The following is a 13161-nucleotide window of genomic DNA, read 5'->3' as shown; positions in this document are numbered from 1 at the left end:
ATGCAGCAACTGGACATCTGTTCACATAGATGTGCTAGCCAGAGACTGCTTCATCTTGGATAGTAAGTTGGCTGTAGTTGAATTTTAGACTCCTATCATATAGGTGGCAGAAGGAACTCTGAATGTCCATCCTCTGGCAACTTGTTACAACAATATTTTGTGATTCATCTGGTTATGTTTCTAATTTAATCAGATTATTAATTGGAAAATGAGCAATAGTTGTTGAAAAGTGAGGATATTTGATTAGGCACTTGAGATCGTCTGTATGGCATTTACATTGTGAATGCTTTTTGTTAAATGCTGTTATATTTGATGCATGCAGTATACAGAATAAGATACGATCTTGTAGTACAGTTAGAGATTGGCAGGTATGATGTGGGCATCACTGATTTGTGGCTGAAAGAAGATCATAGTTGGGAGCTTAACATCAAGGATACACTTTGTATTGAAAGGACAGGCAGGTAGGTGGGGGAGATGTGGTGGTTCATTTGGTTTTTTAAAAAAAATCATCCCTTAAGAGATAACTTTGGATCAGCAGATATAGAATCTGTGTGTAGTTATGTAACTGCAATTGTAAAAAGCCCCTGATGTGAGTTGTATACAGGCCCCTGAACAGTAGTCAGGGTGTAGGATATAAATTTTAGTGGGAAATAGAAAAGGCATGTAATAGAGCAATGTTATGATAGTCACAGGGATTTCAATATGCAGATAGTTTGTGAAATCAGGCCAATGCTGGATCTTACGAGGGAAATTGTAGAATGCCTATGAAATGGCTTTTTAAGGCAACTTGTGGTTGAGCCCACTAGGGAAAAGGCAACTTTAGATCGGGTGTGGTGTAATGAGCCAGATTTGATTCAGGAGCTTAAGTTAAAGGAACCCTTAAGATGCAATGAGCATAATAGGATAGAATTCATCCTGAAGTTTGAGAAGAGCTAAAGTCAGACGTATCAAAATTCCAGTGGAGTAAAGGGAGTTAGAGGCATGAGGGATGACATGGTCAAAGTTGATTGGAAGGGTACATTAGCAGGGTTGATGGCAGGACAGCAAATTCTGGGGGTAATTTGGAAGATGCCGGATAGATAAATTTCAAAGATGGAGTATTTAAAGGGATGATGAAGCAACTGTGGCTGACAGGCATAGTCCAATACAGCTTCAAAGCAAGAGAGGGCATGTAGTATAGCAAAAAAAAATGTTGGAAGTCAGAGGATTGGGAAGCTTTTAAAGACCAACAGGAGGCAACTAAAAAAGTCATGCAGAAAGAAAGATAAAATGTAGCCAATAATATGAAAGATACATAAAGAGTAATAGATGCGAGAGTGGATATTGTCCCTCACACAACCTTTCCAGCATCATTTCCCAGTGATTCAAAGCAATGGCAGGTGAACTTAATTATTTTGTGCTGGTCTTCAATCTGGAAGACACAAGCAGTAGGGCAGAAATTTGAGAGTGTCAGGACAGAAGTGAATGTAGTTGGTATTTCTAAGGAGTAGGTGCTTGGGAAGCAGAAAGATCTGAAGGTAGTTATGTCACCTGAATCAGATGGATTACACCCCAGGATTCTGAAAGAGATAGAGATCGAGGAGGTATTAATGATCTTTCAAGAATCACTATTTTCTGGAATAGTTCTGGAGGACTGGAAAATTGCAATGTCAGTCCACTCTTTAAAAAGGAAGGGAGGCAGAAGAAAAGAAATATAGGCCAGTTGGCCTGACTTCAGTGGTTGGGAAGAGTCCATTATTGAGGATGAAGTTTTGAGTTACTTGACATTGCATGATTTAAATAGGCAGTTGTCAATATGGCTTCCTTGAGGAGAAATGACAAGCAAGGTTGACAAAGGAGAGTCAGTGGATGTTTATTTGGATTTTCAGTAAGCCCTTGACAGATTTTTCAGAAGGCCTTTGACAAGGTGCCACACAGGATGCTTAGGGTAAGAAGAGCACATGGTGTTAGGACAGATACTAGCGTGGAAAGAAGATTGGCTGACTGACAGGAGGCAAAGAGTGGGAATAAAGGTGGCCTATTCTGGTTGGCTGCTGATGACTAGTGGTGTTCTGCAGGGGTTAGTATTGGGACCTTTTTCCCACACAATTTGAATGATGGAATTGATGACAGATAATACAAAATGGATGGAGGGGCAGTTAGTGTTGCCGCAGTGAATCTGTAGAAGGACCTAGACCAACTGGGTGGAGAATTGGTAGATAGAATATAGTGTAGAGAAGTGTATGATCATGCACTTTGGTAGAAGGAATAAAAGTAGACTATTTTCTAAAAGGGGAGAAAATTCAAAAATCAGGGGTGCAAAGGGACTTGGGAGTCCTTGTGCAGGATTCTTAAGGGTTAACTTGCAGGTTGAGTCGGTGGCAAGGAAAGCAAATACTATGTTAGCATTCATTTCAAAAGGACTATAATATAAAAGCAAGGATGTGATGCTGAGGCTTAATAAGGTATTGGTCAGACTATACTCAGAACATTGTGAGCAGTTTTGTGCCCCTTATCTTAGAAAGGATGTGCTGGCATTGGTGAGGATTCAGAGGAGGTTCATGGAGGAACATTCTGGGAATGAATGAAAGGGTTAATGTAGAGGAGTGTTTAATTATTCTGGACCTGTACTTGCTGGAGTTTAGAAGCATGAAAGGCTTCTTGACATGGAGAAGACAGTTGACATGGAGAGGATTTTTCCTGCTGTGGGTGGGTTTAGGACCAGAGAGAACAGCTTCAGAATAGAAGGACATCCCTTTAAAACAGAGATGAGGAATTTCTTTGGCTGGTGGGTGATGAATCTATGGATTTCATTGTCAATGACTGGTGTGGAGGCCAAGTCATTGAGTATAGTTAAAAAGGATGTTTATTGGTTCTTGGTAGTCAGTGTATCAAAGGTTACAGGAAGAAGGCAGAAGAATTGGGTTGATGGATAATAAATCAGTCATGATAGAATGGCAGAGCAGACTCAAGGGGCCAAGTGGCTTAATTTTGCTCCTGTGTCTTAATGGTGTTATGGTCTTATTGGTTCACCCCTGTATAGGTCTCAGCAGTCCATGCTGCACTACTTTATCTGAAGTCATTAGGCCCATTCCCAAATTGATTAAATGAAATCTTTGAACCTGGGGTGGAGTCAAGCTTCCTTACCCCCATAGTATAATTGAATTTTGAAGTCGGTATGAATTTGGGCTTGGGGATGTGGTGTCTAAAAGATGTGAATGCTCCTTCCACTTGGATTGACTGTCAACAGTAGCATAGTGGTTAGCACGATGCTGTTACAGCTCGGGGCATCGGAGTTCAGAGTTTAATCCAGGCATCTTCTGTAAGGAATCCCTGTATTTTCTCCAGGTCCTCTACTACTCCATGCATCTTTATAATTGGTCATTGTAAATTGTCCCGTGATTAGGTTAGGTAAATCAGGGTAGCTGGGGTTTGCTGAGTGGTGTGGCTCAAAGGGCCAGAAAGACCTCTTCTGTGCTGTATCTCTAAGTAAAAGAATTGAATTCTGTAAATTTTCCATGTGTTTTGTAGGGTTGATATTTTCCCTTCATGCTTGTCTAGTGATCTTGCTTTAATTAAACATGCTATGTCACTGTTTTTAAATTCTTTATTCCAATGCCTATAAAACCACCGGTATTAGTTGAAAATGTACCTAATTTTGTAGATCTGTTTTTGTGAAAATCTGAGACGCTTGTATTGGCCAAAATTATATTCCTTTGTGTTGGGCTTTGGTTTTAATTGCTGTCGATGATAAGTTACCCTCTGCTGGAAGAGCAATAGCATTGCCTTGCATTTTTCAAGGATTCAAGAAATGAAAGTTGCTGAAGTGAATGGGAGGTAATTAGGTTAGCCATAGGCTTCTGGTAATTTTTGTAAATATTGTTGTAAATGATACTAAAAGATTGGATTTAAGAAATTGTGTTGTCTAATTTCCAAGTCCCAAATTTTCTACTAAACAATTTTCTTGATTTCAATTGCCCAATCTAGTGTTGGAACAGTGTTTGAACACAAAAAACATTTGCTGAATGTTTTTGTCAGACTTTAAGCAGAATTTAAATTTCTGTTCCAAATTCTTTTGTCATTCCAGAAATCTGCAGCTCTATAAATTTACTACTCTTGTCCTATAATTAGAGCTTATAATTTAACCAGCTAAATTTTGGAGTTGCAAATAATTAAGTTATCTGCAAAAGCTCTCAGCATTGTGGTAATAACTGCATCCTTCATCCTTGGCACTTTAGGTTAGTTGTAGAAAAAAAATTAATTCTCAAGTTGGGTTGGTGGTTTTGGGCTCTTTCATGGAATGTCAGAGATTACCAGATGGTGCCTTTTAATGTTATAAACCTTGCTTTGAAACAGTTATTGTTCTGTTATGCTACCCAAGTTGGTGATGGTTTAGCATTTGAGGTTACACAGTCTGGAAGCACAGTGAGGTAATCTTAAGAGAAGGCCCAAGTGGTTTGGATGAATTGAGCCAACTTGGAGGGTTGTGGAAGAAATGTTAATTGCTGCTGAAGGAGCAGGTGAAACAAATCAAATTGAAGACCAGAGCTGGTGAAGTTTGACTAGCTGAGGGGATTAAGAGTAATATGCCCGTTCATAAGGGTATTGTATTGAAGTGAAGGGAGGGGCAGGATCTTGAATGTGTTTGACACGAACTGTGTACTACCTAGGACAACATATTTAGCAGAGTTGGGGATTAAGATTTAATTCATACTTGAGCAGAATACTCATCTTTGCCACTCTAGAATCTTAATACAACTTTTTAGAATTGAATCATAGATCTGTAATGAAACTTCGGTTTTACACTGATTTCTTGTAGTAGAGAGCAAAGTTAGCATTGGCTGTGATAAAATTAAGTTCATTTGGCAAAGCTCTATGTTATAGAGCAAGGAATACAATACAGTTCCAACATTTTTTGTGCAAGAAAGGAAACTCAATGGTAGCCTTTTTAATTCATAAGCCAAATAATCAGTGACAGCGATTGTTATGAAGTATTCTTGTGCAGAATTTTTTTTTACAAAATGTTCTAGAGGTCAAAAGGAATTGCAATGGCAAAGACTAGAAACAATCAGACTATATAATTTATTGCCTTTTATTCCCATGTCCTGTGCTATAACTGCTACTTGTATCTACTGTGCTACAACTTCCCTAAAGAATAAGGTTCTTATGTTGAGCCTTTAACTTCTGTATGACGGAAGGTATTCTCATTCCATTGGTTCTGGGCCAGCTCTCAGAGCACACCCATCATTTCCATTTCCTTACTTCCTTTCCTATAAGCAGTTCTATCACATGCCCTTCAACTTTCACAATTTTCCAACAATCCACATTAGAAATACACTCTAGTGAGCTGAGTTATTGCGTCCTTTAAGATGTGGGAGGTAACTAACACATCTGGGGGAATGAAAGACCATTAAAAAAAAGTCGTATCAGTAGGTTGCTCAAGCCTGCTCTGCCATTCTGCATGTTAGTGGCTAATCTGCGCCGTGCCTAATCCTTCATTAACCAGTTCCCCACATCTCACTTCCCTGATCTTTCAAATTTATCTCCTGTGGATTTTGATTAATTGGGACACATACGCTGAACCAAAGTTCCATGGAAATGTTTAAAAAGGTTTTTTTTAAAAAGTCAAGCTGCTGTTTAACTTGGTGACAAATTCTGTGTATAATGAAATACAGAACTAATTAACTATCAGTATTACTACAGTACTGTAAAACCGTAATAGTTCACAACAGTTTCTGATGGAGGAATTCATCCAGTGTATGGTGCCATGTTCTTTTGATTGCCTGTAAATGAACAAAATCAGCATAGACACCTAGAGCAGATAATCAGAATCAGACTTTAATCGCCAAGTACCTATGCACATACAAGGAATTTACTTCCGGCAGATGTTGTCTCTCTGCTCATAACAATAATAATGATAGATATAAATGAAAATATAAATTATACATACAGGTAGTGCAATCCAAGTAATAGTTAGCCGACAGTTAACCGGCAGTTAACTGTTCAGCAAAGTGACCGCAGTAGGGAAAAAACTTCTCCAGTGCCTATTAGTCTTAGTCTGGAGGGATCTGAAGTGCCTACCAGACGGAAGCAGATCAAACAGTCCGTGCGCAGGATGGGAGGAGTCCTTTATGATGTTCCCCGCCCTCTTCTTCAACCTGGAAGAGTACAGGTCCACAATAGAGGGCAGGGAGGCTCCAATGATGCGCTCGCCAGTCCTCACTGTGCGCTGTAGTCTGGTTCTATCCTGCTTGGTGGCGGCTCCAAACCACACAATGATGGAGGTGCACAGGACAGACTCAATGACTGCAGTGTAGAACTGCAGCAGCAATTCCTGAGGCAGACCGTATTTCCTCAAGAGCCGCAGGAAATACATCCGCTGCTGGGCCTTCTTCAGGATGGAGCTGATGTTCTGCTCTCACTTCAGATCCTGAGAGATGGTGGTTCCTAGGAACCTGAAGTTCTCCACGGTGGACACAGGGCTTCATTGGCACTAGAGATCAGTAATGAACCTGGTTCTCTGGGACTTTGAGCAGTAGCAATAAATGTAGGGCTCTTGTTACACAATTCTTGGCTGTTTTTGTGAAAAATACATCCAAAGAATATCGAATGGAGATGAAATAAGAATAATTGGGCTGTCCCTGGGAATTTCAAGATGTGGTAAAGTAGTAAATGGACTGCCTTCATAAAATGCTTGATGATTGAATACTCCAAATCTTTATTTTCATTGTAACATTCAAGGTTTTGATATTTTCAAATTCTTCCTAGTTCCTAACTTTCTGAAATAGTGAAATCATTTCAGTTTCACTCGACTGTTTCAAACATTTCTAAGCTTGAAACCACAGTGAGCAAAACTTCTGAATTGTCTCACTACTTATTTTCACCAACTGTCAATGTCAAAATTCAGTGCTTTTTGAACACAAGCACACACCACTGATGCTATTTAAGAACTGTTCACTCTAACAGTGTCTAATAACCATGCAAGTGTATGCAACTGATGTTTGTTAGAAACTGTTTGGAAACAGGCTCTTATCCTAATTAAGTAGCATAGTGTCCCAACTAGGGAATTCCAGCTATTTTCTTGATTTGTTTTTGTTATTTAAGGGTTGGCCCAAATAAGTGGCTGCCCTGATTAATTAGTGGCCCAATTAACTGGGGTCCGCTGCATTTTAAATTCTAATAATCTAGCCTCTGCAATCCTCTGGGGTAAGAATCCAAAGGTTCACACCCATTTGACATTCTCCCACTAGTGGAAACATCTTGATGTCTACTTTGTCCTGCCATCTGAGAATCTTGTATGCTTCAATAGGATTTTTCTAATTTTAAATTACGAAGACTGTACACGGATCTAATTTCTTTAGCTATTTATGAAAAGTAAACTCATTCAGTCACATGCAAATTCCACATTGGCACTAGAGATCAGTAATGAACCTGGTTCTCTGGGACTTTGAGCAGTAGCAATAAATGTTGGGCTCTTGTTACACAATTCTTGGCTGTTTTTGTGAAAAATACATCCAAAGAATATTGAATGGAGATGAAATAAGAATAATTGGGCTGTCCCTGGGAATTTCAAGATGTGGTAAAGTAGTAATATTGATGAAAATAATGATTTGTGGCTTCTGCATAAGGTATCACAGAATATTTATTTGCCTGTCTTTTTACCAGCTCTTGAATAAACATGCTCCTTTAAAAATGTCACATGTACGTTAAAACATAATGAATTGCATAGTGAAGTCAGAATGTGCTGGGGCAGCCTGCAAGTGTTGCCACATACCAGAACCAACATAACATGCCCACAACTCAGTAGACCATATCTTTAATGGGAGAAGAACCCAGAGGAAACCCATGTGGTCATGGGAGAACGTGCAACCATGTGGGTTTCCTCTGGGCGCTCTGGTTTTCTCCTACATTCCAAAAATGTACAGGTTTGTCTTTGTCAAGGGAGGGGCCACAGAAGGAATATTCATGTCTCTCCCTCATTGCCTCACAATCTTGATTTGATTTTTAGTTCCTCTTTGAAGGGCAATGAGCAAAGCAAGTTGCTTTTAAAGCACATCTGTACATAGACCTAAACCATGTGTACTGGGTCTTCTGTTCCAGGTGGTTGTTTCTATCTGTTTTTTAACTTGGTCAGTATGTGTCCTACCCACTTTTTAAACTACTTTATGTTCATTCAATGCAACAAAGTTGTGGACAACTGTTACTGGGAAGAGATGAATGAATCTTGTATCCTGTCTCTGACCAGCATACCCACATTGAGGCATATATTTCATATGCTGGTGAGTCAGTATTGTTTTTATACCTGACATTAGACTCTCTGGCAAGCAATATCAAAATAAAATGCTTAGGCACAACTGATTTTAGTTGGTCATGTGGCAGGAGGTGTAAATGGGGAGGAGAGGAATGCAGCATGTTCCTAACCTGAAATCCTTTGTACAGAAGAACAAATCATATATTCAACTATTCTGCATTCTGTCTGCCCTAACTGAGGCAAAGTTAATTCTTACACAGAACTCAATCATTTCTGATCCCAAATGAGCGGAAACAAATTATTCTTGACCTTGAGATTGCTAAAGAGGAGATCTAAGGATGGTCTTTTACCTTCTGGCTGTTCTAATATCTTTGTCTTTGCTGCTGTCCTGTTGGCTGTTAAAACACTTGGTAAAGTCAAGATGTGTGGAGTTCCAAGTTGATTAATCCTGCAGATGCTGGAAATTCAGTATTCAATAAAATGTTGGAGGAACTCAGCAAGTCAGGCAGCATCTATGAAGGGGAATAAAGTTTTGGGTGAAGATCCTTTAAGACTGGAAAGGAAGAAGGCAGATGCTGGAATAAGGTCGGGTGGGGGGGATGGTAGTACATGTCAGCAAGTGATGGGTGAAGGTGGGAAAGTGGATGGCTGGAAGAAGAGTATGAAGAAAGAGGCTGGAAGAGGTGAAGTGTTAAAGAAGGGATCTAATGTGAGTGGACAGCAGACTGGAAAAAAAGGAATGAGAGGGGAATCAGAATGAAGGGAAAAGGGAGAAGGAGGTGAAATTACTGGAAATGGAGATTTGTGGCATATATGACTATAACATGTACAATATCTGAAATACATCTTATGGAAATGTATGAACTTCAATTTTAAAAAATTAAAAGGAAATTACTGCAAGTAGGAGAAATCTGTTTATGCCGTCAGGGTTGGAGGCTATCCTGTTGGAATATGAGGTGTTGCTCCTCCAACCTGAGTTAAATCTCATTGTGGCAGTGGAGAAGGCATGTAGGATTGTAAGTCAATTTGAAATGGATAGCCACTTGGAGATCCTGCCTTTTTATAGTGGATGGAGTGAAGGTGCTCAACTAACCTGCATCAGGTCTCATCAATGTAGAGGATAGATCTGGCAGGTGAAGTGTCATCACACCTTGAAGGACTGTTTGCAACCCCAGTGGTGATGAGACAGAGCATGTGTCGGGGCAGTTGGAGCTCTTGTCTCATTTGCAGGGATAAATTCCAAGAGCGCTCTAGCAAGGGACAAGTGGACAAGGGAGTCACATAGAGAGCATGTAGGGTCGGGTGAGGGCGGCTTCGGTGGTAGTGGATGGGAATCACTTTTTTGGGGGGAGGGGGGTCATTTCAGATGTTCTGGAGTAGAAAGTCTTATCCTGAGAACAGATATGGCAAAAATGGAGGTACTGTGGCAAAGACCTGTATTTGGAGATAATTAGTAAAATGCTAATTTCTACTAATAGACCATTAGCCATAAAGGTGGCATTCCAGTAGTGTATACAATCAGGCAAAATCAGACAAGTGAAACTCCAAAACTGTTGGATCTGATAATGAAGCATCTTGGGCTAGAAGATTTCAAAAATGTGGCAGTTCAGTTTATTCAAATAAGCGAAAGGATAATTTATTGAAACTGTTTTTAAAGATTATCACTGTTTTGTGGGCAATGTCGATGGCTCCTAAAACATTACAATACTTTTATAATATTTTGTTCATTTTGCTTTGATCAAGAAATTTGAGATTTTTGTATCTAGCATGAAAGGGCATACGCTTAACAGGAAAATTTTTCTCCCCTCATTGGCACATTAGTATTCACAAGTAATAAACAGTAACATTATTGAGGTTGTCAAACATTATTTGCACTGTGAACTTTTAATGCAAATTAATGTTTTAGAAAGGTTTGTCATCTTGGTCACTGTAGTTTAAAATTGAAACTTTTGCTAGAGAATCCTGATCTTTTAGATTTGTTTTTTCTACCTGCCTCTTTCTCCAAGCTAAGATCTTTCAAATGGGTCAAACTGCTGTTTTGGCCAGTGAATTGAATTTTGCAGCCCAGTTTTTCGGTGTGCTTTGTAAAACTGCATTGTCATCATAATTTAAGGTCCCCAACTTGAAGTTTTCTCTGACCTTGCACATTTGTCTGAAGTGCTTTAGTGTGTATCAAATTAATGATAGGGTTAATTATGACAATTAGTATTAATACTTTTCTGAGATGTTGTTTTCCACTTTATACAATCTGGGCATTATGGATTTAATTGGGTTTTGCTGAATTGTTAATTGTTTATTTGTACAGAATTTTAAGTGGGGCTATGATATGTTTTAAGTCAAACATGAGTAGCACAAATTATGTACTGATTCTATGAAACCTTAGAATTATGCCTCCTTTGAAATGTTTCTGGTTGACATTTGCTCACTATGCAATTAATTATTAATGTTCATTTATATGCAGATTTTTAATGTTTCCTTTTCTTTTTCTTTCAGTCTTGGTCTTTGTAATGGGAAAAGAAGGGACCCACGGAGGAGTCTTGAATAAGAAGGCATTCGCAATGGCAAAATACTTGAGAGAGACTGGGTTCTAGTCGACCAGGATTGCTATTCAGTAGTTTAAAAAAAATTGCTATTAAAGTTTCCTTTAGCAGTCACCTGTTGTTTCACGTTGAAGTTACGGAAAGTTTAATAGCAATGCAGGGTTTTGGGGGGTATGAGCCCATGTCTCCTTTGTATCCCTGTATTGGTGGGGAAAGTAAATTTTCATTTTTTTTCCTTATGTACTCCAGCATTGGTTGTAGTCATGGGAAAGGAAAGTGTCCATGGGGTGGGTAGTCAACAAGAAAACACCATGGCTACATACCTGAGGAATTCTGGATACTAAGCAGCCTCTCCCCATCCACCTAGCAACTCATTCACCCTTGCCACGACCCAGTTGCAGTGGCAGTGCTACCAGACTGTAGTTGGTTAGATTATTTTTTAATTTATCCATTTGATTCCCTTTGCCTCTTTACCACTTAATTGTAATAACATTGTAGATGTAATGGAAAGTAAATCCACTGTTTTGGCACCATTAGCACAATAACTAAATGGTGATATGCATGTTATTACTTTTGATATTGTTGCAAACAATTGGGCTGACTTGCTAAGCCTGGGCATTGCTTTGTTTTAGTTAGAACGTTTATTGGCATCCAAAGTCACCAAACCAGGTTCTGATTATTCTCTATCTCCCTTCCCTTCCCCGTTGAAGTACTTATTGAAACTGAATGAAAAGGTGCTGGTAGTACAATCTAAGTGTTGCTGAGAGCACTTTCAGCAGTTACGTAGATATTTTTAGTCTTCCTTTTTGTTTGAGCATGTTGGAAGAGAAAGTGCATGCCTATTTTTGCCATAATGTTCCTGACTTAGGTAATATTTGTAACTAGTTTGCCCATTATCATTGCTAAAGCACCTGAATTTCAAAACCTGTTTACATCCATGAATAACTTTCCAGCAGCTTTGAAGGTGCACTCTGTTAAACTTGTATTAAGTTTTTTTTTTGCATCTTAATTTCATGGGATGTGATTACAAAACAGCTTTTGAGATGTGTAAGTTACTTCCCCACGAACATGCCACAATACTGACTCTGATCAGTTTATTCTCCAGGAACATTCCATCTTTGCAATAGCTCAGGCACTTAAAATGTTTTGCCAGCTCCTTTAATGTGAGTTTATCTTTTTAATAAAGGTTGCCACTTTGGACAAAAAATATCCCAACGTAACCATCACAGATATGTCCAGATTTGAGTGCTTCATAGGACCAATTAACTTGCAGCTTGAGGGATTTTAAGAGCAGACTGCTATAAAATGATTGTGAAGGGTGACTGCCACCCCTCATACTGTATTGGCAATTTAGATAAATGTGTGATAGATAGTATGCCCATCAATGTTGATGATTTGAAGATCAAATTTGTATCTGATCAAGGTTGGCAGTCTTCTACATGGAAATTAAATATTTCAAATCAAGGGAATTGATGCATTAAACCTGGTAAGCTCATGCTGCAGAGGGAAACTGGAAGAATTGACTTATGCTCCTAATTGTTTTAAAATCTGTGGAAATGTCTGTTTTGAGCACAGTACTAACTTGTGTTCAGTTCAAACAAAATGACAAAAGCTCTGTATTCATAAATGAATAAAATGGGAGATGGTATTGGTTGGAATAATCACACTTGGCTGTCTTGTGAAATTATTTTGCAAATGTTTGTGTATCCTGTGCCATACATACTGCATAGAGATTTGCTGTTGTGAGATGGATTTTAACTGCCGCTGCAAGGCTTTCAGTTGAACGGCACTTAGGGGCGTTACTCTACTCTAGCATATACTCAATGTTCAGGCCTTGTGAAATATGTACAGATTTAAAAATTCTTGTTGCTGACTTGTCCATTTTCTTTCCCTGCAATTTTGTTACATCTGGGATACAGTCTAACTCATCTGATTTTAAAATGCATTTACAGAATGCCATAATTGTTAATCCACCTTGTTTACAGACAGATGAAATAAATTTATTCCAACCATATGGTGGCTGTTTGTTTTTATGTGGACTGGGGATAAGTCACTTTTTTCTTTTAGATATGAAAATGCATTTATGTTCAAGCTCAAGCCTGGCATTGCTGGTGGGACATATACTTATTGTTGATTTATAATTGCCATTGAGAAAGCAGGGTGCTCTCACTTGACTGGTTTTTATGAAGGTACTCTGAATACCATTGGGCAAGGAGATCTCCAAGTTTAGATTTGATGATTTGGAGGCAAACTTGAATGTGGTGGAATTTTCCTACATCTGCCCAGTCTATAGTGGCAGGATAGTAAATACAGCCAAGACAGACCAGCTAATTTGTTTGTTGCTGGGTGAAAACCTATTGGAATAATACTGAGTTATGTGCATGCAGTGTG

General features: G+C 38.9%; 1 protein-coding gene across 1 annotated transcript in view; it reads left to right on the top strand.

Annotated features, from left to right (window-relative positions):
* pfn2a (profilin 2a) overlaps positions 1-12784 on the top strand; it is a 43590-nt gene extending 30806 nt beyond the window's left edge. Inside the window, exon 3 of the mRNA XM_073041584.1 lies at positions 10724-12784. Within this exon, the coding sequence (XP_072897685.1) occupies positions 10724-10821 (98 nt within the window). The 3' untranslated portion in view covers positions 10822-12784. The remainder of the gene's footprint in view (positions 1-10723) is intronic.
* The last annotated feature ends 377 nt before the right edge of the window (positions 12785-13161 follow it).

The sequence above is a fragment of the Hemitrygon akajei genome, chromosome 3 (assembly GCF_048418815.1).
Source record: "Hemitrygon akajei chromosome 3, sHemAka1.3, whole genome shotgun sequence".
NCBI lineage: Eukaryota > Metazoa > Chordata > Chondrichthyes > Myliobatiformes > Dasyatidae > Hemitrygon > Hemitrygon akajei.
The sequence above is the reverse complement of the archived record's forward strand: the minus strand, read 5'-3'. Positions and strand labels throughout refer to the sequence as shown.